The sequence below is a fragment of the Danio aesculapii genome, chromosome 16 (genome assembly GCF_903798145.1).
Source record: "Danio aesculapii chromosome 16, fDanAes4.1, whole genome shotgun sequence".
NCBI classification, from domain to species: domain Eukaryota; kingdom Metazoa; phylum Chordata; class Actinopteri; order Cypriniformes; family Danionidae; genus Danio; species Danio aesculapii.
In genome coordinates this window covers 40,284,018-40,311,339 of record NC_079450.1, presented here as the reverse complement: position 1 = coordinate 40,311,339, position 27,322 = coordinate 40,284,018, and the positions used below count along the sequence as shown (strand labels likewise).

Here is a 27,322-nt window from a genome sequence, read left to right as displayed (position 1 = left end):
AAATTTAACATCAGCTAGGTGACAGGGAAATTAACAAAGATTAACAAAAAAAAAAAACGTTAACACGCACTAACTGCGTATTAATTTTGCGCACAAGACAACAAATATTAGTTTTGATAAGCGGTTACGAATACACATTTAGCTAAATTACACACATATTGTCCAAAGACTTTTCTTTCAAATAATTCATTAATTAATTAAACCTCATAGCAGACGAAAGCACACAAATATTACAATCAGCCAAAAGTAGTTTAATGTAAAAATATACACTTTGAATCTTACCATGATTAATTGCAGGACTGTTGGCTATTTCTTAATCCACACATCGAAGAAATGAACAACACCCGCTCATACTTTCAATAACAAGTACAAATTTATTCTATGAAAATATGGCGCTTTGCCGGTGAGCGATACAAAAATAAAACGTGAAAAATATCACTTTTTTCCTGCCATATTTTCTTTGTAAACAGAAAGGATCATTTGATTATTGGAAAAACTTACCTCATTGATTAATGGTCTAGGCCTATTTTTAAAGTCACAATTAAACACACAGACCATCAATGTGAGAAAGATATTGACGTCCCTATAATGAAACTTCAGTTAGAGTTAGTAGCTCAAGTGTTGCAGGTCGATTGTTGTAAGCGTCTCAGAGAAGAAATCAAAGGCCTCCGTAGATAAACCAATGGGGCTATCTACAGATTCTGACAAACTTGGGGACACAGCATCTGAGAGGTGTAAGCAGGAATCGTTTGAGAAAACGTTGAAGTCCTGTAAAGAGACGTCCAGGGCCGAGGGACTGCCATTGTCCTGAGCAGATGCACAATCCGGGGCCATTGTTGAGGTGCAGATAGGAACAGTGGGTGACGGGTTGGGAAAATGTTTCAGATGTTTGTCATTGCTACCTAAAGGCGAGACAGTTGCGCTTTGGGAATCACTATTGTGTCCATTCTGTGACTGTTGAGAAGTTAAGGTATTCTGCTGAAATGGATAACCCTCTCTTTCCAAAAGCGCGCCTGATACATTGTTTGCCACTTGTTCGAAAAAAGATTTCCCATCACCCCGTCCGCCTGCATCCTCCAGGCTCGGTGATTTCCCATCGCCGTGATGATTCTCTTTGCACTGCGTTTGCCGTTTGTGTTTCATTCTCCGGTTTTGAAACCAAACTTTGACTTGTCGCTCGGTAAGGTCCAGCAGAGCGGCGATTTCCACACGCCTTGGCCGGCAGAGATACTTGTTGAAGTGAAACTCCTTCTCGAGCTCCAGCAGCTGAGTATTAGTGTACGCCGTTCTGAGTCGGCGAGTTGCCCCACTGCCACCATCAGAAATCTCGGGCGAGCCTATGAAGGGATTACAGCATTATACATTATTGATATGCCACTAATTATAACTCTTGATTTTTTTTACAACGCCGTTGTGGGGCTTAAAGCTGACCTCACAAACTTGTGAAATATATTGCGTTTCTAAGGGAGCATAAATTGTTTGTGGGAATAGAGCCACGGCACTTGAATAATTTGTGTCCTCATCCCCAATGCCAGAATATACTGATGTGTCTGGTGTGAGTGCGGAGAGGTCCGAGTGAAGATTAATGAACACGCCAGCTGCCGAGTTGAGTAATGGCAATCTATCATTCTTCATTACTGTCAAATATTAAAATTCATGCCCTGCGCTACAAGTAGCTAACACAGTTTAGGAGTTGTGCTGAACATATCAGCCGCATTCAAAACTACCAAAATAACTTTTCGATATTAACTTGTTCGCAGTAAGTTTGCATGGCCCATGAGGATAACAACATGCCTTGCGCTTTTAGCAGCATGGCATCGCGCAACGCATATACTCAAAATAACACTCGTTAAAGTATAAACTTGCGTTTTGTTTGAAGTCAAATATAAAATAATAAAATTGTTTAAAATCCAAATACCTTGAGGGGAGAAGTATAGTGGACCAGGGTCGGTGGTTGCCGTTGTCGAAGTTGTCTGGTTTTTCTTGGATGCTTTTTTCTCCTTCATCCAAGGGTACTCTGGGGGTAAGGATGCGGCAGGCAGCGGGCATAAGCCATTAGGGTTCTGCTTGGGCCGGCTGTGGCGAGGGTGGCTGCCGGGGTTCAGGCTTGGAATGGTCTGCTCAAAAGGAGGAGGAATCAGTGTCGAGTGTGAAAGCGTCGAGCTCTTGATTGATGAACTTTGAAATGCATCACCGACAGGGGGAAAAGATGTCAGGCACTCAGCGAGCGACGGCTGACTATTGATAAAACCCGTCTCTCGCTCGAATTCGTAATTCATCTCCTCCAAGTCTTGCAAATTCGCCGCTCACAAATTTGTGACCCAAGGAAGATATAATGAAATATCGTGCCGGGTTTAAAAAAACTATTTTGCTGATTACGGCCGTATGGGGACCGCGGTGCCATTAAACTATTGCTTTCATGGAGACAAGGTTGAAATTGGACCGTATTGCTTGTCACATGATTACCTCTGTCCAATGACAATTTGGGGTTTAATCAAAAGAAGCCACTGTCTGTGTGATTGATCGAAAAAAGTCCGAGAGGAACGCCTCACTCTCTGGGACGGGCTAGTTTATTTACGCATTTATGGTCAGTTTGCCCACTGCTCGCTCCGTAGATTACAAGTATAGCCAGTACCTGAAAAGACTGACAGTGAGTCCGTCCGCTGTTTTCTTCAAATAGTTTGACGGGTCCTCGACAGGAGATCCCCCAACACATCAACTGTTCACATAAAACACACCAATAGCTACGATCGAGGAAACCCATTAATCCCGAGTCTGGGTTTTTACTACTTTCTTAGACAAAGCGCGCTCCCGCTTGTGAATGCACGAGCAAAAGCGCGCTAGAGATTACGCGCGCACACATAACGCGCAGACAAATTCATTTAAAGCCTTGACGCGCTCGCGTTCACACGCGCATTGACACATTATACTTGCATGTATTTAATACGAAAGATGTAAGTTTTAAAAACCTTAATTGTATTTGTAGACAATCTCTGTATTTTATTACATTTAATATTATACTGTTGTTAAACTTAAATGTTGATATCCAATATAGAATTTCAGAAAACATAAGATCATTAAAAGAGAAAATAATATATAAATTATTAAAAATATAAAATCATAGTTTTCATTTTAAATGAAATGAATTGTGTTCATTATAAATGACGCTATGCGTATTTTATCTATACTGATCTTTACAGTTAAACAGTGTCACTGGCAAGCACACACAAGTTTTTTTTTAATGTAAGATAAAGATTCAAATCAAATAGTTTTTGTATGTTCAAGAATGTGTCTTCTGTGTTGCCCTCAGTAGTCTTACTTTTAGCTAAGTAGGTGTAGGCCTCGAGCACTTTATTGCTTATATTCCAAACAAAGAGCCCTGGAAGCCTGCACGCTATCAATCTTACACGCCAAAAGGTCTGACAGCTTAGTGCCCTAAGAACACATTTAAACCATCTAACACTCCCTTAGATCATATGTGGCCAGGAAGAAGAGAACAACGTAGTACTCATGGTTAAGAGTTTATTTTTTGTGCATTTTATATTTAAAAATGATATTTGTCGATTATGGGATTGACCTTGATCATAATTTCATATCGGATTTGCTTCGAAAGGAGGATTTTCTCGGACCAAACATTATTTGTGTTGTATTTTCGTTTTTTGGAAAGTCAGCCTTTATCGAAGGGTTGGGAATAAATAGGATTATATATTGATTGTTAGAGGAAAACTTGTTTTTTTTCCAGCTACACGGGAGCTATTGTGTAAAGGAGAACGTGGGTGTCGGCATTCTTTAAAAATGCCCACTGCTTCCTACACATTTCTACTACGAACGAAAAATCGTATTTTTTCCCACGAACTGAACATCTAAATCTTACAAGGATGTATGTTTACATGTACTGTTAAATGTTATATTAGTTGTTTTGTTAATATATCCGTTGAAATATTAAATAATATGTATTATGCATTGTATGTATTCTAATCAGATATGTTTCCAAATTGTATATGTGAGAATCAAATTATATTGCAGTGCTTTGAATTAAACTTGTCTTTTGTTTTAGGTAAAATTGCAGTTGAGCTGTACATTCCCGACGACGTTGCAAATGTATAAATGCATGCACATGAATGCAAAATGTATTCGAGTTAATGTTCTGAGATTACAAAATCGGAATTTTTATGTTTGTCAAATTGTAGATAATTGTCAAGGTTTTATTGGATGTTTTTCTATGTTAGAGTAAAATTCACAATTGCGATATTAATTTTTTTGGTTGTTTTCAGTCACCTCGATTTAAATAATGTATGTGGAATATAAGCAAAAGTCTGTACAATCAGTGCGTGTATAAAGAAAAACATTTTGACATTTTAGTTCGCATTCATGCCTGATGGCAATTAAATAAAAGAAAGAAAAGCATCTTCAATTTTAAAAGTGGTGTTTAAGGGCAAGTCGGGATAAATTTAAAGAGATATTTAGTTTTAAATTATGAATTGAATAATTTTCTGATTATTTGGCAATTTTGCATTCTTTTCGTCCACGTGCTGAGTAGGTGTTCCAGCATGTTTTGGGGTGCGTCTGGCACAACAGACAGCCCCGCTGACCGTCTGTTAAAATAAATAATGAATTGTGACGGTCATAAAACGCAAGTTAAGAGTGAAAACTTGGCCTGTCGGATCAGCAAACAAATGAAGCGATCAATGTGCTACATTAAAAAACGAACGCATTAATTGGTGCAGTAGACGATTTATATGCTAGGCTATATTTTATATAGATAGATATAACGCATTGAGTTTATTCATTCTTCTTTTGCTTATTTTTATATTATACCATTATTATTATGCTAATAATAATAATAACAATAATAGACCTATTAATGAAATAATATGAAAGTAAGTATAAATCTATTTAATAACGTTACTGATAATAATAATAATTATTATTATTATTATTATTATTATTATTATTATTATTATTATTACTACTACTATTACTACTACTACTACTACTACTTCTACTAGCTCTTGTTGTCATCAATAATATTAGTGTAGCAATGAAGGTTCATTTTATGAATTAAAAATAACCAGGGTTTGTTACAGACAGATTTTTCCCTTTCGAATTGTAATCACATTATTTCTCTTTGTAATTAGATTTTTTATGTAGACGAATTAATTTGTTAATTCTTCGTTAAAACAATTCAGATGATTTACTTGCATTCAGAGACCTGTTTAATAACACATCAGATGGTCGAATAGGATTGCTAGTTCCCAAAATAGCTAATGCATTATGTGCATGATATATGTTCAGCTGAATGATCCTCGTCTCAGAATACTGTAAATACTTTCCAAAGCCATTCGTTTATGTAAAAAAGCCAGGATTGATCAGTGTGTATCCCTCACAGTGTGCTTTGTAAATTAGTGCGAGGCGTATATGGGGTGTTTATGATGTCTGCAAAGGCAGCAGCGGCAGTAGCTCTAGAAACACTGTCGTTTGATGGATGACCCTCTACCCACACACATTGCACTCGGTCGTAAACGAGATCCAAGCTTCTTTTGTTGTTCTGGAGGTGTATGTCATTTCCGGGAATATTCACTATACTCCTGCCCGAGAAGAGAATTATGCAGCTTTATTCAGGATATGACGTTGTGAGAGTATAACCTGCATGTGAAGAAAATATCCGTTGACTTGCCTGATGTTACACAAATGTAAGAATTTATTGTTTAACCTCTTGATGCTGAAACATGACATTAAAACAGGATGACTTGGTAAGTCAATACCCAGTGTCTAGGGTATTTTAAAGGATTAGACTTACAATTCTTTTTAGGGATGCCTTATAAATCGTAAATATTGGTTGGGCTGCTGTACATATAAGAACCCGTCAATCAGTTTTATATTCTGTTTGACACGCAACACTGATTTAAAACAATAGATGGGAATATGTTCACAACGGTGTTCTTTGCATAAATTTCTGATATGGCGAAAAAAAAATAAGTTAACATGCATAGGTTACGTACATGGTTCTTTTTATCTCTCTGGAAAGTTGTGAGTAAACTGACTGTAATTTATCAGTGTAATGTGATCTAATGGACAGCTCTAGAGTTACGCGTTGAGTAGCCTCACCACGTCTGATCTTTTGGAGCACAGCATATGTCATTTGCATTAAGAGAAGACAATGCCTTCTTAATTGCATGCAGGATAATTGGATTATATTCAGCAGCAATACGCTGTTATTGTAAATGTGTTAGGAAAAGCATTTATATGTTTCACTCATCGGAAATAAAATGCCACATTTATACGGAGCGATATAATTTCTTACGACAGTGTGCGATTCAAGGCTATTTTGTTTCAGGATTTTTTTCCTGAAAATTGTTTTTCAAAATAACTAAAAGTGTATGGCAATGTGGCCTACACTTGCAGAAACTAAATCAATATATAGAATGTATGTGGCTCAGAGCTGGGGTAACAAATGCTGGGGTGTGTCATCCTAGATTTGGGTACACTCTGAAAATGTTGAGTTATTACAACACAATTCTGAGTAAAATAGGGACTAACCCAACTGATGGGTTAATCTTTTTAAAATGAAATTAATATAATCAAATTTAACATAATGATTAGGTTAGTCCATATTTTACCCAATTTGGGTATAAGTAACCTAGCATTTCTTAGAGTGTAAGATATGGAGGAACGTTGAATTGCATGTTTACAATTATTTTAATTCACGATCTTAACCTACCGATGGTATGAGATCATTTTAGACCCAAATTTGGACTCGAACAACCCAGCATTTTTAGTGTATAGAAAAATAAAAATTTGTAGTAAAGACTTTATTGTGAGTTTTTGTTTAGTTCATGATCGTGACTTGCAATAACAAAGTCGGTGATGGCCTCTACAGCAAGTGAAGGCTCAACACCGCCCCCTTTCTGCTAAATGAATAAAATACGTTTTAGTTGCAAAATTTCTTCTCGTGGCTCGACTATGAAAGTTTTAAATCTGTTCAGGTGGCTTGTAGTCTGCTGAATGGCAGCTAATACACTTGATTCCATCTCAGAGTGCTTAGACTTTAATCTAGATTGTCATGTATATTATTTAAAATGGAGTAGTTCTCAAAGCTGATGTTTGCCATAGTGCTGTGTACAACTGAATAGTAACTGCCAAGTTACTAATGAACAATGTGTATTAGATCTATTTACTTTTCATGAGTGTAATCAGTCAATTTTACGTTGAGAATAAAAATTCAAGGGCAACACGGTGGTGCAGTGGGTAGCATAATCGCCTCACAGCAAGAAGGTTGCTGGCTCAAACCCCGACTGGGTCAGTTGACATTTCTGTGTGGAGTTTGTATGTTCTCCCCGTGTTCACTTGGGTTTCCTCCGGGTGCTTTGGTTTCTTCCACAATCTGTACAGGTGCTGTACAGGTGTCTGAGTGTGAATGGGTGTTTGGGTTGCAGCTGGAAGGGCATCAGCTGTGTAAAACATATGCTGAATAAGTTGGCGGATCATTCCACCGTGGCGACCCCTGATGAATAAAGGGAGTAAGCCGAAGGAATGAATTAATAAACATTCTTTGCAATGCAAGTCAATAAACTGCAGATTTCATGTTTGGAATTATTTGTTTCACTTTGCTTTCATGTTGAATATTATTTGATGTATGTTTTCATTTTGCAGACACAATATGTTTACCTAGCTATTAGTAACCTAACAACAATTTACATTGTGGTTTAGGAAGTACTCTTTTGTAAATTACCAATCTAGCTTAAGTGATCAGCAAATGTGTGTGTGTGTGTGTTGGGAAAAGTATGATCTTACAGTATGTATCTGTACGTATCTGGTTCATAGCTCGGTGACAAGTTCAACATACCATGCAGACAGCATATGAAATTAATGGATTTTAGACTAACTTTTTTAGTGAAAGTGGAAGAGGACTATAAACAACTGTCTGGTTTTCTTGAAACGCTAGGCTAAATGGGAACCCAAGTAGTAAGTGCTACTTTATCACTGCAGCTTTTTCCCCTAAAGCATCATTACATAGGCCTATGTAGGCTAACACATATAAGCGCTCATGGATTAACAAGGGCCCCTGACTACTCATAAGACCATAAAGTGCTACTTAAATGCTTTTCCCTCTCCACCTTGATCTATGACTCTTGATCTATGAACTATATGAATGCAAATTATGTTTAACAGAGCAAGGAATTTTTCACAGTATTCCCTATAATGTTTTTTTCTTCTGAAGAAAAAGTCCTAATTGTTTTATTTCAGCTAGAATAAAAACAAATTAATTAAAAACAATTTAAGGTCAATATTTTTTGCCCCAATAAGTATTTTTATTGTCTATAGAACAAACCATTGTTATACAATGATTTTTCTAATTCCCCTAACTTACCTAGTTAACCTAGTTATGCCTTTAAATTGCACTTTAATCTGTATACTATATCTTGAATATTATCTAGTAAAATATTATGTACTGTCAACCTGAGAAAGTTAAAACAAATCAGTTATTAGAAATTAGGTAGGTATATGTGTATAACTGTATGTGATTAACATTTGTGGAGTTAATCTTTCAGAGAGATCAAGGTCCCCTCTAAAGTCTGTTTCGGGAAAATTGAGAATGCCATTATAAATGTTCTGCTTTATGGTAGGTGCAGATCTTGACAGTGTAAAATGAAGTAGTAGTACTTACGATAAAATAGAATATAAAATATCATTGCAAAAGTAGCAAATGTTTATAATTTAAGCAATTTACACTTTAAGTACTAAAATATACATTTAAGGTACTACTATGCATTTTTAGGGATTATGAGGTACGAATATGTACCTTTTGAAAAGCAGTGTCTGAGTAATGTATCTGTAATTTTAAGAGTGTGCCTTATTTCTTGTGTCTTCAGCATAGCTAGTGTGCATCAGAGGCTTCCAGTGACTATAAACTTCCAGACAAGTGTGCTAAAAAAGGAAGTTGGCTTTAGCTGAACAGTGTTGTACAATCCTAATGTAACAGTCTATGTTACACCCTCAGAAAAAAATGGTACTTTAATGGTAGAATTGTACTTTAAGACAAAGGTTTTTTACCATTGCAATTTGTACCTTTAAGGGTCACGATTTGTACCATGGGAAACCAAAATGTACCTTTTGGTTTTTAAAACTTTACAATATTGTACCTTCATCAAAGATACAAATCGGATCCATGAAGGTACCACCACAGTGACAATACACTTTGTACCTTAACAGTGTCAAATGTGTTCCTTCAAGAACTATTTAAAGGCATTTTGCTTTATCCAAAATGTGTCAATTTATTTTCAGTAAATGTAAAACATCACATACATTTATTAAACAATATATATTTTTTAAAGTTTCTTTTTGTGTAAATGCAACTTTTCCATTTACAATAAACATTAAAAAATACTTTAACATAAATCAGAAGATCTATATTTTGCCAAACATTTCACAACATTTTTCACAAAAATGTTACAGAAATACATTCTCCCAGGTACAATATAATACTTTTTCTCAAATTTTCACCTTTAATACCTTTGTAATCATTTAACAGTTCATTTAACTTATAGATTTCTTAAAATAGAAATAGAATTATGCAAAAGCATTGTAACGAGATATGCACAATGTTTGATTAGCTTTACAATACTAAAATGTCTGAACATTTTGCATATGCGGGACTTTTGCCAGCTCACGTGTGTATTGGAACGTAAATTGATAGTGGATATCAATAATAAAAATGCATTTATCAGAAAATGCTTACCAAATGTTTATTAAAAATGCCTTAAATGTTTAATTTACAATACCTATAGTTTTATGTTGTACCAGTTGTTTTGTTTTAAAGAACACAATCATGTTTATGGGTTTTTTAAACTTTTAAATGATGATTCATATTTTAAAAGGAAATTGTTCATAATTCACTTTGCCTTTTCAGTCATATTAATTTTCATAGATATTATAATAAAGGAGGAGTTCAACACTTATGTACCTTTTTTGAGAACAATTGTTGACCTCCATTTCAATTGTACCATAAAAAGGTCAGAACAGTATCATAAAAGGCCTTTTCGGTACCATATAAGGTACAACTTTTACAAAGGTACAAAACTGTTCCTCAAGTAACATTATTTGTACCACCGTGTACCGTGTTTTTCTGAGAGTGTACAGTCTTGTAACATTTTATTTGATAAGATTTATTGGCGGAAGTGAAGGTAACTACATAGTGTAAGATCATACTGTATGTTTGTGCTTAGTTCAATCCAAAAATGTAAATTTCCTCTCTCTCTACTCGCACTCTAAACATTGGTTCAGACATGGTTCTAAACATTTATGAATTTATTTATTCAGTTTAAGACAAAACAAGATATTCTGAAGAATGTTTTCTTAAAGCCATTGGCATCTGTAGGAACAAAAATACTATGTAACTCAGGGACTGTTTTTTTCCAGCATTCTTTAGTATCTTCCTTTGTGTTCAACAGAAGAAAAGAGCAAGTGGAGAATGAGTAAATAATGACAGAATTTTGCTTTTTTTGGTGAACTATCTCTTTAAGGAATGTTGTGGGGTAAGAAAAACATGGCATGTTGGCAAAGAAGTTTTATTATTCTGTTACTATAGATATTATGAGGTATACAATGATTTATATATACTATGTTTCCAAAGCATCATCCAGTAATGCACTGTTTGATGCGAAGAATAAATTAGACGTTTGGCATTAAAATTCTAATGAAATTTTAAATCAGCTTGATATCTATGCATTCTACAATGTAGAGTTGACGAATACCCTTTTTAGCCTATTTACTGACATACAGTTTGTTCCTGTTAATCATTATTGACACATTAGCTGAAATATTTGGATTAGTAAATGAGTCTTGTCCCTGTCTGGTTCTTGTTAAATGCATATTTCCCCCCCAAAAATGAAAATTCTTCAACATTTACTCACCCTCCTCTTGTTCCAAAACTTTCTTCTTTTTTTATGCTAAAATATAGCAATTTTTTTCATAGAATTTTTGCACCCCTACAGTACATGAGTAACACATTTTAATTCTTGGGGCAGCTTTCCCTTTAAGCAAGATTGCTGATTGGAAGGAACCGTCTTGAATTAATATTTTCAAACAAACCGCTGCCTCCATCTGCTGGATACTGGAGGTAGTGGCTCTGTTAATGGTAGAGAGGCTCTATTGTCCCTTGTTTGTTAAAAATATTAATGTTTCTCTGTTCTACTCGATGAGGCCCCGCATCACAGGGCAATTTGGCTGTCTAAGTAATTCGACACTCCAAATGTAGTTCATTTAAAGCTTTATTAACGAGCTGATTCACTAATTAATTAGGTGTGTTAAATAAGGGAGACATACCAACCACGTTTTCGTTGAGGGATTACACTTGTAAGGCGCATGTGAATGTACGTTTTGATGCATCCATAGAAATTAAAATCTTTGTTTTGATTTGTCATCATCAGCATTCACGAATTGTAAAATATTTACTTAACGTTTCACTTTATATCTTTATATTGTTTTGAATGGTTACGTTTAAAAATGTCAAAGCAAGTAAAAAGTACTATATATATATATATATATATATATATATATATTAAAAAAAAGGTTTGTTTCCGTTTTGACTGCATGCATGACGAGGCAACAAATGGGTGTTCGGATCTGCAACGTTTTAATTGTTACTGAGGTGTAATAAAGTAATTAGCGGAGAAAAAACAGACAGTGAGGCTGAGCCCCATTTTACGATGATGTCTGGTGAAGGGCCTTTGAAGATCGAGCGATAGCTTTTTCTTTTTTCTTTTTTGTTAATATAGTATAAAAATAGAAAATATATTTATACCGGGAATACTTCTGTGTTGTTGCTGTTATTGATAATAATAATAATTATTATTATTAGTAGTAGTAGTAGTATCAACAATAAAAATAATATAAAAAAAGGAAACCACTAAAAATACTTTGTAAACTTTGTTGAAATATATAATTATTGTAATTAAATTGATATAGGTGTGGGGCGTCCAAAAAGTCATTTCAGTTCCGCCCTCTATCGCTTTGCACCCCATAAACAGTTAAGACTGTGATTGTAGTTTATTGCCGCACGGCCACTAATATCGCTTGCATGGGCAAGGCACAAATAGAATGTGCAGACCTGTCTACGAGCATCAAACTAAGCTTTATTTTTTCGGATAAACAGCATCCGGGCCGTTAACAGAACACTAAACCGTGGGTTGCAAGACAACAGTAGAATGAGCGCGAGAACATGAGAAGTGTGAAACTGTTTGGAAGGCGGTAAAATATTTCTCGTTGTATGGCGTAAAAATAGCACGGCATTGCAGTCATTGTTAACCTCGTTCAGGGACGATTTATTTATGTATATTCTTTAATAAGTCTGGAACTTTATGTGCTGCATAACACAAAAATGCAGGACTGCAATTATTAGTGACGAGTTATTGCAATATCGATGCAGATTTGCACTTCGTTAGCCATGATTGTAACTCATGAACGGCAGTAGGCTATTAGCCTATTGTATAAATATATTTGCCAAGGATTTTGGCATAAAGAGTCTAAACAAAAAGTACTGTTTATCAGAAATTTATTTGTTATTTACAGAAGTGGTATTTCATTTGAAAACGACTAACACTGTTGATTTGAGGTATTGACGTATGCATATAACATTACAAGCATATATGTTACAAAAATTCAATGAAATATTTCAATGACGAACAACACAGCATAAATTAATTCATCTTAATACATAGGTAGTTCAAATACATCTAGGTAGTCACAATAAACATTTATACATTACACTACAAGATAGCCTGTTTGAAAAGAAAATCATTAAAATGCATGCATATCATCAACGTTTCATATCGCAGAACCTATTTCCCTGAAATCATTAAGTACATATTAAAACTTTAACAACAAAAATTAAACATTTACAATGCAATTCAAATGAGAGCAATCAACAACAAGCTGCATACAAAACATTATCATATATATATATATATATATATATATATATATATATATATATATATATATATATATATATATATATATATATATATATATATATATATATATATATATATATATACATACACGCACACACACACACACACAAGCATACTCTCAGACCAAATATTTGTGCAATGTACATCTAACATTACAAATGTAGGTTATCTATAATGATAAAATGTAGTTGTGCATGAGGCAAAAGACTGGCTAATTCACAAACAACTTCGCACGAACCAGGTAATTTCTTCCAACTGCAGTGCGCGGGTACAGCTTTCCTCTTTTTAAATGTCTTTTGGGCGATCTTTATTGCATTTCTTCATCTTCATCCTACGGTTTTGGAACCAAATTTTGACTTGTCTCTCGGTGAGATTTAGGAGTCTTGCCACTTCATATCTACGGTCGCGAGAGAGGTACATATTAAACAGAAATTCTTTCTCCAGCTCGAGTGTTTGGTGCTTAGTATATGGACACCGCTTTTTCCTAGTGGACTTCGCATGCAGCCAGTTGGACGCAGGGTTATCTGCAAGAAGGGTCGGAGAGAGAGAGAGCTAGTCATGTAGCCACTTAAAAAACTGCGGCCATTTTATGATCAGCGAGAGAGGGGAAAAAAGGAGTCTAATATAAAAAGGCTACTGACCAGAATCTTGAATATGCAGAATGCAAAATCAGTCCATGCTGTAGTCAGTCCATGCTGTAGTTTATATGATCGACAATTTTATGTGCAGGCATTAATTTTCCTGCTACTGACAATTTTGGCACCCTTGAATGGGGGATAAACAAGGGCCTTATTGTCTTTTTGAAAAACGTGCTCAAATATCCAGATTGTATGTCTACTGACGACAATTTTGAGTTTATGCACATATTTAATATGTAATTTAATCGAATGTATCTTAAACCAAGCATTAAATTTAGGGCAGCACGTTAATGAAGCATTGAACATATGGCATGCAGTCACACAATAATGTAGTATGTAATGCTTTTAATGCAAACCATTTTAAATACTCTAAAGACTCTTTATATTGGAACCGGCATACATGTTGTCAGTTGCAAATGCAGATTACAGAACAAAAAAACAAAGGCCTACCCTTTAGCCTACTACCAAATAATGTGTAATATAGGAATACGAGATTATAGTCAATTGTTTACATCTCTCATAAAACTATAATAACCATTTTAATCGGACTGGTTAATGCAAACGTAAACAACTGTCCAGAATGTTTGAATGCACATTCTGGTTTAACCTTAGTTGCACTTACTTGGGTCTAGATCTAGCTTCGTCTCTGTAGGAATTTTCTCATCCTGTGATCCGTTGGAAACAGCATCGTCTGGTACCTTCCTCTCTGCTTGGGTCGTATTGCTGTCAGTCTCGGCCACAAGAAGTGTATGCGTGGTGCACTCACCACTCCCAACCAGTGGTTCAAGTTTTATATCATGATGCGTATCTGTGGATAATCCCGTGAAAGGCAGTGCAGGCAGCGGTTCTAACGCCCAGGGACGCACGGATGCTCCATCGTTTTCTCCTGTTGAACATGGGTGGTGAATGTACGGGTGATAGGCGATAGATGCGCCTGGGGGCTGCACGGGACTCCACGATGCACCAAAAATGGATGATTTGGCCTGGAAAGTGTAGGGCTCCTGTTCGCCATATTCAAGTAGCGTCAGTTCCCGAGGCTGCTGCTGGACCACGGGTCCAGATGAGAACCTCGGTGCCAAATGATCGTCATTCTCGTGTGGAATGTGTGAGTCAGCGTAGTAACTCAGTGTTCCCAATGTCGACATAACAAAAACAAGTAAAGAGAGAGCAGCCGGACAGATACACCCACAATGAAACTGACACAAAAGCAGAATCCGTTGAAATCAAGTAACTAACTACTTGACTTCGCTGTGAACTACAGACCTCTGATAAGTTGAATCACTGCAGAGATTGGATTGGATGTGCTAGGCACGTGACTGTGGGAGAGAACGTGGGAGATAAAGGGGAAAGCCTAGCCAGTGCTCACGGTTAAATGGCCTCCATTTTACAAGTCATATTTTGAACGGTAGAGTCATATGCTTTTATGAAGGTGTATTTGATTTTTATTCATGTTGTTAAGCTTCGGCATCTAATAACCAAGCGTAACAAAAATGGTTATTTGAGAAGCAAATTTCCTTATCCAACTTTGTGTAGACCCAGTTTTGCAATAATAAAATAAATCTCCAAATGCGTTTATACAGTGTCACTTCACTGTACTGCTTAATTACAACCTTCTAAAAGTCATCACCCAACTATTTACAGGTTTGTTTTTTTCACATATTTTCGCAAGTATCCCAAAATATATATTTTTCCCATGCATAAAAGTATTGCACATGGCTTAGTCGACCACAAGAAGACATAAAATAGTTACATAAAACGGATCTTTACGTGAGCCATATGTATACTTTATATGGCAATAAGTGCCACTGAATGGTTGAGATATGACCTGCTAAGTGACCAGTCATTCAGTAAGGCGTTCAAGCCTCAGTCTGCTCCTCAAAGCAAGGCATAATGTGATGTGAAGACAAGTTAACTGAATCTGAACGTGAACTAAGCGCTTGATTATGAATCAAATCTAAGTGTAAATGAGGAAAAACAACGTAGATAGGCCAGCACAGAGGACAGTTTGTGTTATATGCAGATTTATGCATCAAAACAAAATGTTACAATAGTTGAAATAATTAAAACTTTCCTGTTAAAAAGTAACATTTTAAACATTTACACCAAATGTGTATATTTGTACGTAGGATATGCTTGGAAAATGTGAACTTAATAATCTATCGCAATCGTGTTACAATACTATTTAATATAGTTTTCTTAAGCTAATATATACCAGAAATTGATTGTGCTTACAACACCTCTCAAATTCGGTGGAATCGTTTGCTTCATAAATAAATAAAATATAAATGTTTGTAGTTACAATATTTAAGCATAAACGTTCCAGAAACACTAACGACATATAAACGTAACAGTGGTCTGTTTTGGGACACGAAGAACGCAAAATATGAACAACCTAAACAGGGTTTGAAAATGACAAATGTTGTAGTTTAATATATTTACAATATGATCTTTATAATGTGTCGTTCCTTTTGAAGATTGTTTATGTACTTATTACTGATAAAATAAAAGTTAATAATGTTTTTAGTCTTATCCATTGATAATAGAAGACAACCATGGACGACCAGAACCTTTTTCCTTCCTCTGGTCAATGAGCAATTGGTGTGTTCTTGTCCTCAGAAGAGTGGATCTCTGGGCACTTCAACAGACTTTGTTTATAACAGGGGCTATTACTCTGTTTTTCTTCGGGTTGTAACTTGGCTGTCTGGTTTGAATATGGCCAATAAAGCCTTTGTATTTTTTTCCTCCGGCCCAGCAGACGCATCCGGCAATGTGGGCGTGCTCTCAGACTCAGATGAGCACGCGGCTTTGGCCAAAGTGCATTGATCGTAACCGAGGCCTTGCTATCAGCACCTGCACTAATTCACAGTACTTTTTATGCAGCTCTAAATATTTCAATTCAGCAGTGCTGCCCATGTATTAAAATTGGGAAGTTAATATATGAAAGGTTGCTGAAAATAGACGGTAATTTATTTTTGCTTTTGATTTAGAACATGCTTCTTTGAACTCTTCAGACTTCGCCGCAACATTTTTGTCTTGTTGTGCTGAATCTCACTGCGAGGCAATTAAGACAGTTTCGTGTTGTGGGGATATAAAATAGAGCCCAACAACATGAAACTACCTAAATCACTTAGCAGTTGTCTTTGTTTCTTGCTTGAGAAGATAAGAAGGCAACGTTGTTTTTTTTTATCTATTTATTTTCTCGCCATTGTGTGTTGCACAAGCAAACAAGTAGGCTACATTGAGATATGAATTTTACTCATACTGCTATGACCTTAGCAATCTCGAAAAAATTTTTTTGTCTTGAATATACACTTTAACGTAAATGTAATTAAATTTGTAATCGAATATATAAGATCATTTTTGTGCGATTCTTCACGGCACCATGTAGCATACTGACTTGGTATAGAGAGATAATTATAAATCACCAGATTTTACAGTCAGTATAATTACAGTCATTATTACTACAAAATATTCGTTATAAAGAATGATAACGAAATCAGCAGTGCTTAAAACTTCAAGAACCGTGTTTTAAAAGGGGTTATGTTGATTTTCATGTACATGCCTTTATTTATTTTCTGTCACGTATAAATCTTTATTTTACACCCGAGTCCATCTTCTCGGCCTGTATTTCCAGAAAGATGGTACATTTGAATGCTGTTAATATAATACAGTAATTCCGTCGTGTCTGCATCTATACAAATTTCTACATTTTAAAGAACTGGACTCCTCAAATTATGCCTAGAACAGCAAACATGACAAGGTCGTACTTATAAACAAACGTTATTATTTAAAATTCGCTTCATATTAGTTATTATTACAACATGCAAATATCGCAGTTATATACAATAAATGTACAATATAATCAGAATGCTATGTACAATGAACACCTTTAGCATTTGATATTTTCCTCTCTTGCTTTACAGTGAAGTGCTTTTGACAGTTTATAAATAACCATGACATGTTATGACGACTGGGTTGTCAAATAAAATTATACATAAACAGATAAAAACGTCAACAGTATACGACACACAATAAGTTATCAATAGTATCTTGCACAAGTCATATATGCACACACCTACGGAGACGGTTGGATGCAAGTAGACTACCACTGCAGCTGATGGAGGAGGGCGCCAGAGACCTATAATGTGAGAGGCTTCATGAAAAACTGAAGTTGGCCGACAACTCGCGGATTCGGTTTTCTCGACTCATCTTCTTCAGCTTCATCCGTCGGTTTTGAAACCATATTTTGACTTGTCTGTCTGTGAGGTGAACACTGCGGCTGATCTCGAGGCGACGTTCTCGTGTCAAGTACATGTTGAAGAGAAACTCCTTCTCCAGCTCTAAAGTCTGATGTTTGGTGTAGGGGCAACGCTTCTTGCGGCCACTCTTCGCCGTCAGCCAGTTAGCTGTACTCTCACTTTTGGAATCTCCTGCTGAAAATTTAAGAACATATAAATGAATGTAACAGTTTACAACGACCACGTATATTGTGCATATTTTATGTTATTGTAATTAAATAATATTAATAAATTATTGCAGTAAAGTGCACCATTAATTAAATTACACTCAACAAACTATGATATTTACGTAAATACAACCTAACAAACTTTTTATACACAGGGATCCTTGTTATACTACTGTGTGCAGCAATATTAGAACATGTAGATTTATTGATTGCATTTTGCCTATTATCCTTGTAGTTAAAATGGATTTTTATTCATTATTTTGTTTTTCATTGGAACAATTACCTCATAATTGCTCATATAGGACGCTTTACCAGTCGTTTCTTGTGTTTTGAAGATTAACTTAGTTGTTCTGCTTACAGCTATTATACCATTATACCTTATAAATTTGCCCCTGTAAAATATTTTATGACAATTTAGATGAGATGATTACAGATCTCAATGTGTAATAAAAAGCTAAATAGAAAATGAGATTAATATAAGAATAAAGAAACTATGATGTAAATAAGGATACTACTATATAATAGTGAAAGCATTGCGAAGTCGTGTAGAATAAGCCTTCTTTGATTTATTATTTTAAAATGTAACCATTTAAACGTTTTGAAAATACCTCAAGTAACCTGAAGCATGTTATTGCTATCAGCATTGCTGTTTGACACAAATGACATTTTTTTTTCACAGACTGTGTGTGTGATTACATATTATCCAAATATGAACTGTCCTTTGTTAATTACTATTGTTTAGCAATAGCAAAAATTAGGCATAATCAAACAAAATGTGAACTTTAGAACAAAATGAAGATTAAAGTAAATTGCATTTGGCTCGAAAGAATGTTGTGCACAGGATCAAAGGAGACTGATTTGGGCGTGCTGCACCTTCTCAGAAATGTATGTAAAAAATTAAAAGAATTTCGCACATGATTGTGCTGCTAACGCCAATCGGATACCATATGAATGTTTAAAATCATATCAAACAATACAGTATGCAAAATTATCAAAACATCCAGATAAAACGATCCTATATATTTGTCGCGCGCTCAAAGGCGCAAATGTTTCAACAAGCTAAAATGAAGTTCTTTTGGACGTAATGAACGAGTTACAGAACTAACCTTTAGTTACAGTGACCGCCTTCTCCGGGCTGTCCGGTGGTTCTGGAGATGAAGCGGTGCCAGTGGACCCCCTTAGCTCCTTGTTTCTTCCCGGGGCACATGGTGCGCATGTGGGGGGCACGTCGCTCTCTTCCCGGCTTGCTTCGGCTGCTATGGCTGAAAGAGAGCTGTCAAATCGGGTCGAGCGTTGAGCCGCAACATGAGTCGGTAAAGTCTGGTTGTCTGGAAAACCCTTAGATGTGGTGCATGTCTGAGACAAACGGAAGTAACCGGGCACCGGAACACAGCCGTTATTGTTGCTAGATGGACATGAGTTTGGTGTCAGCCGCGAGTACGATATATCCTCTGTAATGGTGTCTTTTGGGCACTTCTCAGACTCGTATAAGCAGTAAGAGTTTTCCTCTTTTATGGTGGGCGAGAACGACCGTGGGGTAATTTGGTTGTTAGGCTGTTCTATGCGACAGGACCTCGACGTCTCCAGCCATGTTTCCATGCCTTGATATGGACCACATGTAGGTACTACATTTTGCGAATTGCTCTCGTTCCGTTTGAGTCCCGAAAAATAGCCACAGTTAGACAGTCCATAAGAATATTCGGAGGTCGGCTGCAAGTAGACTCCGCTGTTTTGGTAGTAGTGTCCACTTCCCTCGGCCCTTCCGTGGATCAAAGAATCTACCAAAAACGAATTTCCAGATGGACTATCGGAGCATGACATCTTTGTGGTATAATTTGACGGTGGAAGAAGATTGCCCTTTCTGGATGACATTTCTTGTGCAAAACATTCTGAATATAATTACTGATAACTATACAACTCAGTGTGAGCTAACAGCCAATTAAATCGCAACGAGCACCGATGACTCCTCCCTCTGTGCGCACGTAACCCTTGTGTCCCATATCTTTTTCAAGCTACTACATTTTTTTAAAAGTCAAATCTACATAAACCCGATCGGTCTTTTTGGAAATGTAAACGGATAAAAACTGAATTTAACTTGAACAGCATTGTGTTTACGACCGCTGACTTCGTGAACACACTTTGTCACTGAGCCGCAAAGCCTGGTAAGACACGTAGCCCATTTAAAAGCAAAAAGCAACAAGGTATCGAAAAGGAGATCAAGTGCTAAAATAGTAAACCTTTATGATACACTGTAATTGCCCCAACAGCCCTTTAAGCACATAAACAGTGAGTTACAGACCGCTCTTCTGGTTTTCATTCATGCGGAGGGTCAAAACAATTTATTTACTACACTCAAGTTCAAAACGAGAAGCGGCTTTCGGTCTGCTTTTCAGAAACATTTTCTGTGGTGGATGCGGATTTCTATACTTTAAAGTAAGTGTGCAGAAAAAATTACCATGTAATAGTGTTAAACTATATATAGGCGGCCTATAATATTTGTAATTATAACGGTTAATGGTGAAATAACATACAAACTATCCATATTTAAGATATAAATAATAAATAAAAGATTATGTAAAATAATATGTAATGTTTTTGACAATTACAATTTAACGCAGTTGTGTGATGCATTTTTTCCTGTACTTTTGAAGTTCATAGAATATTTCATCTGAAAAGCAGATTGTGGTGTAGGTATTGTCCGCCGTTGTTCTTGCCATTTGATTTGCATTTAATTATATGAAATATAGTTTTAATTTACTTTTAGATAAGGTGATATTTTTATTTTATTTTTGTAGCTCACGTGGCATAATGTGGCTGGATGTTAATTTTTATGTAATGCTTATTGTAATTTTTTGCTACTTTTTCCCAAATGCTATTATATATATTAATATATATTTACAAATAGGCCTATTTTATGGCAAAAGTATCAATCGTCCAGTTGAAAATAACATTACGATAACACGGTTATCAAAAATAGATGGGATTTAAATAGCGACTGGGCAGCACTACAACTAAAGTATTTGAAGGCTTGGATCGAAATAACTGTTGGGAAAAAGTACACCCAGAAACATTTATAGTAAACCCCATTAGTCAAATTGGTTTAATTATTATATTGAGGTTCATGTTGTCTATTGGAAGCTTTAATTGTAGTAAAAGGAAAATCACTTAAAAACAAACATTTTAGTCACATGCTACAAGTTATTGCTAAAATTATTATAAAATAAAAACAAACTGGTAATTATTCAAAGTAAATGTTTCAATTATAAAAATAAAAGTATATTTTTCTTTCATTTAAGATTCTTGTTTTAATAAACGGGATGCATTTATACCTTGTGCGTCAGGAAATCGAATAGGCTTGATGGGGATAATGTTTGAAATAAGTGGAATTTTAAATTAATTGTGTAATAAAGATTAGGAAAAAATTACAACATGCGTAAATTCTTTATATATTTATAGGCTGTTGCTTATAATAAAAAATAACACTCTAAAAGGCCACCAAGATTCAAAACAAGCAGTCTTTTTTTTTACCTTTTTTCAGATTTTTTTTGTAATCTTTACCAACTGTCTGAAACGCACAAATCGTCTCGGGCTAATAAAGTCATTATCAGTGGTAGCACATTTTAATGAACGCATTTTAATCATTAAACGAGCTTTACATGTAGACTATGCCGTGAACACCATTGCTATTGTTATATAAAACTTAATAGCCTATAATAATGCATAATTACAGTGTTAACTAAAATATCTTAAAGGTAACTTGGCTATTTACCTGAATCAGTGACTTGTATAGTAACGAAGACGTTGTCCTTTGCCCGTACACAAAGTAAACATGTTTCAGCTAAGATTTTAGATACCGGCAATGACATTGATCTAAAGTGCGCCATCCAGTGGACATGAAATGTACTGCCAGAGCAGCGAAAAAGTGAGCAATCCAGTCGTGGTGCCATGATGGGACTCTGGGACAAATGATGGCGGAAAAGTCCGTGAACACAAGCTTTCAATGCTTCCAGCCGTTGTTTTCTAGCTCTTAGTCACAGTTAATAACCTTGGTTCTCAGACGGTTTATGGCACCTCACTCCAATTCTACAAATGCTCCAGACTAAGACGGGTTTTATGACCGAGTTGCTGCAGCAACGGGGGGATGTGCCGTAATTAGGGCGAAATTCCATCGAGCCTCAAAGGATGCGCAAACCGTCAGGGTCATCGCGTAAAACAGTCATTATTATCTTGTGGTCGCCCTTATTTATTAGAATTCTGCGTGGCATAAGCCATTTCAGATTTGTGACCTTCTCGCTATGGATCATCGATATATTGATACAGAGAAACTGTAAAATTATATGCAGTAACAAAAGATTTTTTTTTTTGTCATATTCGTGATCAAGACAAAAAAAATTATTCTGGTTTAATTCAAGGTTTGTCTGAATGGTACATGCCACTTTCAAAATGGCAATATAATATGAAGACTTATCTGGAAGGTCGACAAAGAACAATTTGTTGAAAGGCCATTTGATTCATGGAGACATACACAGCCATGTTTTGGGGAGTTCCGTAATGGATACTAGGCATTAATAACGGCAAACACTTGATCCTTGAATCAAAGAACGCGTGGAAGCAATATAACGCAAGATCCATCAAACATTTGATCCTACTCCAGGAAAAAGAAAGAAAACGCAAGATATTTCAAGAGACTGATTTATATAACACTGAAGAGATGTTAGAAACACGAGAGATTATCATGAACATGAATGGGTTTTGCAACATCGAGTTTTAGTTTCACACATTTTAGAGACAAGATGGAGAAACAGAATTCTAAAAAAGAAATTACAATTCATTACTCAAGGAGTGTCCATGCTGGTTCAGTTATTGCTTTATGATAATGTCCAATATTCGTTAATAATAAATAATAATTTCATCCCTTTTTGTATTTTTGAACACACGTGTTGTCGAGTCACCCGAATTTACTGGAAAATGCACAGTAAAGTAACATATATCAAATACAATTTTAAGTCCACACAGTTCAAGTATAAGAGAATATAGCGCGAATGATACATTTCGTTTCCAAAAAGCTTACGCCATATTCATAATGTGCGTTATCGAATGTGGAGAAAATAGTCTAATAATATACACACCACACATACGGAACATGTAACATTAAAATCCACATTCTTGTCCACTTCTTTTTATGTCTCCCCTCGCCAACATTTCCCCCCATCGAAATGGATTTCAAAAATAGCCTATACTTGCTGCTGTATGACACAAAAGCCAAAATTAGCCTACAGATATTGGTCATAAAAACAACAAAAACTAAATCCCTGTAAACTTAATAATTACTTAAGTGAATAGAATGGAGGATGATAAAAATCAAAATAATAGTATAATAATAATTATTATAATTTTACATTTCAAAATGCAAAGATTACAGAGAATATACATTTATGTTTATATCGATGAAAAAGTCTGTCAATGGAATGAAGGTCACATCTCGTCTCGAAGCAGTCTCTGGGAGCCGGAATGTGCATCCACGAACTTGAAATGAACCATCTCGCCTTTAATGATTTCTCGAGAATAGACGATCTAAAGCAAAGGGTTCGTGGTGTAATATTGCAGACGGTCTCTATTCAATTTTTTTTCTTTCATCCTTCTGTTTTGAAACCATATTTTGACCTGACGGTCGGTGAGGTTGAGCATTCTGGAAAGCTGTAGCCTCTTTTCTTTGTTGATGTAAACACTGAAGAAAAATTCTCTCTCCAGCTCTCTAATCTGATATTTCGTGTAAGGGCACCTCTTTTTCCGTGTCTTCTGTCCATCTAAAAAGGAAAGAAGAAAATAATGTCAAAAACCTTTACCCTGATTTAGAATAATTTCACAGAAATAAGCAATTTCATTAAGTGTATACAGCGTCGACAACTGCATATACACCCAATACAAATGTTTCCCATTTTTCAAAGTTATCCACAAAAAAACTGTTGCTCTAATACAAATTTGACTAATAAATAAACTGTCAATTATGGATAGCCTAACACATTCAGCCATAAAATTAGTATTTAGAAGAAGTATCGAGTTATATAAAAACAAATCGGTCCATGCTCGTTTGATGAGTAATGAGGATACTGAAATTTCTTTGTATATTTCTTTTCACTTAAAAATGATAAACAGTAATAAGATTTATTATTTGACATTTTAACAAGAACTGTAAGTCGGAATAATACAAACATTTTATTTAAATTCCCTTGTGTACAACGTGCCTGCATCAGAGGCAATGGAAAAGGACAGCATAGCCATGAACACTTAAATAACACTCCAAATTTACAAATAGCCCAAACTGTAATAAAGTCTGGGATGCATACTTTTGAAGACTCAAAGGGAAATGGCCTATCATTCACGGCCAATTTCAATTTCGAGCACGTGATCACGCGTTTATAACAAAGTTTTGTTAGGGTAAATATACAGGGCCCTCTATAAACCTTATATGCTTATAAAACAGCATATAAAACATTTAACAACAGCACGTTACATCAGAAACTTTCTCACACAACTGTTTTAATACATACTGCTGCTGCCGCTGAATTTCTCTTCGTTGTTGCCGGAAGATGGCTCCGGGCTGCTTGTCTCTTCACACCGCTCGGTCTCATCTGTTCCCCGACAACTGTCGCTGCCCGATTCTGCGGGTGGAGGCGCCTTGCTGGTTGCTCTGTCCACCGGATGCTCGGTCGGCTGATTTTCCACGTTCCCGTACGCTGTCTCGAAAAACTGGTCAAAGGCTTGAGGAAGCACTCCGTTCCTCCCCACGCTGCCGTACACGTTGGACGTGTGGCTCGAGTTGGAGTGGTAAAGAACAGAGTTATTTTTCGATAACATGTCTCCCAAAGTTGCTGGATTGGACAGGCACTCCCTGTGCACCATGTCTTCGGTCGCGTAGCAGTGTGGCAGATTGCCCCTGGAGTGCCACTTACTGGACGTGTCAATAGCATAGTCCCTGAAAGATACCTCTCTTACGCTCTGAACTTGTGGCAAACTGGACGTGGAGTATGAGTATGTCATGGGGCAAGAAGACGGGGTCTGGGGCAGAAAAGGAGGAAGGCTGGAAAAGTCCGTTCCAGACACGTAATAAGTACAGCCGGGCAAATACATGTTGGACCCAACGGGTACCCGCTCATCAAAATCCATCATGACACTTGGTTGGGCAATCCACAACCATAGTACTGCCTCGCATCGTAGTACAGAGCTGCTTCAGCTTCAGTGGCTTTGAAGCAGATCCGCAGAGCTGAAATTTTGAGACGTGAGCTGACGTGGAGATCCATCTCCATCCATTCCAGAGAGCGCCAGTCATGTGACCAAGGGCAGAAATTGACATGTACCTCTTAGAATATTGTATGCCAACATGTGCAAATGTTCAAGTCGAGGAGTGAGCGATCCTTTCATTGATGAACGTGTGCATGCAGTGTGGACCACAGTTGGTTATGTTGACACTTTGAATTGCTGTAGAAACCCATCCGCATGCTTAACAGCCAACGCGCCTGAGCACTAGCATTACAATGGCTTCAAATGTTTATATAATTGTTCTATTAAATCTCATGTTGCTCTTACTCTCTATAACCAGAAAAAATAAATTGGCAAGAAGAAACAAAAAATGGCTTTCGCATCGATATATGCACATATTTGAATTCACAAGTGATGTTAATTTATAGCTCCGTCTAATAAAGTGAATCGAATATAACGATATGGCTGTGTGGGGAAATTAAAATGCAATTGCCTTTTAGAGTCATATATTTGCCTTTCTTTTCCGATAATCAGTTCAGAATTATTTTCAACATGGAAAAAAAACTTAAGCAAATAGGCGTAAGAAAACAACGCGCTTTTACTCACGCATTTAAGCCCTTTCGAGTCTTAACTATATTAAGACCTTTACCAAATTTTGCATACGTGTTTCTACATTTAGACTACTTAGACAGAAATAAAACATTTTTTTGTTTTAACTGTGATCACAGAGAAAGCTATTAAAGAGCAAATAGATTTTCCAAAAAGACGCGTGAATAGATTGCCATTTTATAATTTCGTAACAATAAGTTTGATTTGCTAGAATGACAATATAATAATTTACTTTTTTAATAATATGACTATAGTAGTAGACGTTCCTTCACGTCTATAAACAAGTCTTTCTTTCTTTGAGCGCCATGTGCGTTAAACAGGGTTCCTATTTGCAACATGTTTTGTGTACGTGTGCACCCACCCCAGTACTTATTTATTTTATTTTATTTTTCAGTATTTATTTACTCAAAAAGACAATTGACTATGTGGGAATATATGCGTTCTCCTGTGCAGAATTTATAAACACGTGTTTTCCTTTTAAAATGAATGAATGTATGCTTGTGTAGATGGGCAAGAAAATGGCATACTTTGCCCTGGCTAGGCAATAAGCATAATCAAGTAAAGCGGCTTGAAAACAAGTTGAGGCCCATAAAGTTTTAACTTGGACTATGCCCCCCCTACCCCCCCCCCCCCCCCCCTCACCCACCCACCTCAATATATATAAATTGGACAACATGTACTTATTTAGTATGGAAAGACTAAATATTTCTAATAAGTGTTTATGCAACCATGTTCATCAACCATGAGACAAACCATGAGATGAGATTTTTAGTGGTTTAACAAAATTGTCAACGCTGATTTCGTTTTCTGGAATTAGTTTGTTTAATGAGTAATCTCGAGCTAGGGAGGCAACAAAAAAATAAAACCAAGACAGACGTGGTTTTATGGTGCTCTTGGTTTCTTCCTCCAGCCATTGTCAGCTCAGACAAGCCATGGCCGTCGGAGAGTGATCATGAGACGCCACCTACTTGGAATTCGTGAACTTCAATGAGACCTAAAGTCACGGGTAACAGTATATTAAAGAGAGACAACGGCCTCGTGCGTTGTATCGGGTGAGAGTCGTGTTTTTAGCACATCTTCCAGGTTAAATCCGAATTCACATGTAGCTGTAAAGTTATTATGCATGGTTTGATCGGAAACTACATGATTATTGTTATTATTAGTGTACATTGTAAGAGAAGATGTCGTTCAGCGTTGATGATTGTGCAGGGCCAAGCCTGGCTTAATATGACTCTACAAATAAACTCCACAAACTTTAAATTTAGTTATTGAAAATGTAAGAATTTGTGAGCAAGACCAAGTTCGTAAAAAGGAGAGGGTCATTTGTACATGGCTAGTAAGTAGTAAGCTAGTTTACAGTGCAAAAAGCGCCAGGA

General features: G+C 36.2%; 4 protein-coding genes across 5 annotated transcripts; all 4 read right to left on the bottom strand.

Moving 5' to 3' along the window:
• Positions 1-287: 287 nt before the first annotated feature.
• On the bottom strand, positions 288-2,951 carry hoxa2b (homeobox A2b). The gene is made up of 2 exons (XM_056474784.1): positions 1,919-2,951; positions 288-1,337 (listed from the first exon to the last, which is right to left on the bottom strand). The coding sequence occupies exons 1-2, from the start codon at positions 2,277-2,279 to the stop codon at positions 607-609; spliced, it is 1,092 nt and encodes a 363-aa protein (XP_056330759.1). The 5' UTR covers positions 2,280-2,951; the 3' UTR covers positions 288-606.
• Positions 2,952-13,066: 10,115 nt separating this feature from the next.
• Positions 13,067-15,613, bottom strand: hoxa9b (homeobox A9b). The gene is made up of 2 exons (XM_056474787.1): positions 14,235-15,613; positions 13,067-13,498 (listed from the first exon to the last, which is right to left on the bottom strand). The coding sequence occupies exons 1-2, from the start codon at positions 14,755-14,757 to the stop codon at positions 13,260-13,262; spliced, it is 762 nt and encodes a 253-aa protein (XP_056330762.1). The 5' UTR covers positions 14,758-15,613; the 3' UTR covers positions 13,067-13,259.
• Positions 15,614-17,159: 1,546 nt separating this feature from the next.
• On the bottom strand, positions 17,160-20,559 carry hoxa10b (homeobox A10b). Of its 2 annotated transcripts, none has more exons than XM_056474786.1 (2): positions 19,184-20,559; positions 17,160-18,042 (listed from the first exon to the last, which is right to left on the bottom strand). In XM_056474786.1, exons 1-2 carry the CDS (start codon positions 19,947-19,949, stop codon positions 17,768-17,770), a joined length of 1,041 nt encoding a protein of 346 aa, XP_056330761.1. In that variant the 5' UTR covers positions 19,950-20,559; the 3' UTR covers positions 17,160-17,767. The 2 variants fall into 2 exon arrangements, with proteins under 2 accessions (XP_056330761.1, XP_056330760.1); XM_056474785.1 differs by having other exon boundaries at positions 17,160-18,045; positions 19,184-20,553.
• Positions 20,560-22,755: 2,196 nt separating this feature from the next.
• Positions 22,756-25,838, bottom strand: hoxa11b (homeobox A11b). Its single transcript, XM_056475210.1, has 2 exons — positions 24,629-25,838; positions 22,756-23,884 (listed from the first exon to the last, which is right to left on the bottom strand). The coding sequence occupies exons 1-2, from the start codon at positions 25,245-25,247 to the stop codon at positions 23,652-23,654; spliced, it is 852 nt and encodes a 283-aa protein (XP_056331185.1). The 5' UTR covers positions 25,248-25,838; the 3' UTR covers positions 22,756-23,651.
• Positions 25,839-27,322: the final 1,484 nt, after the last annotated feature.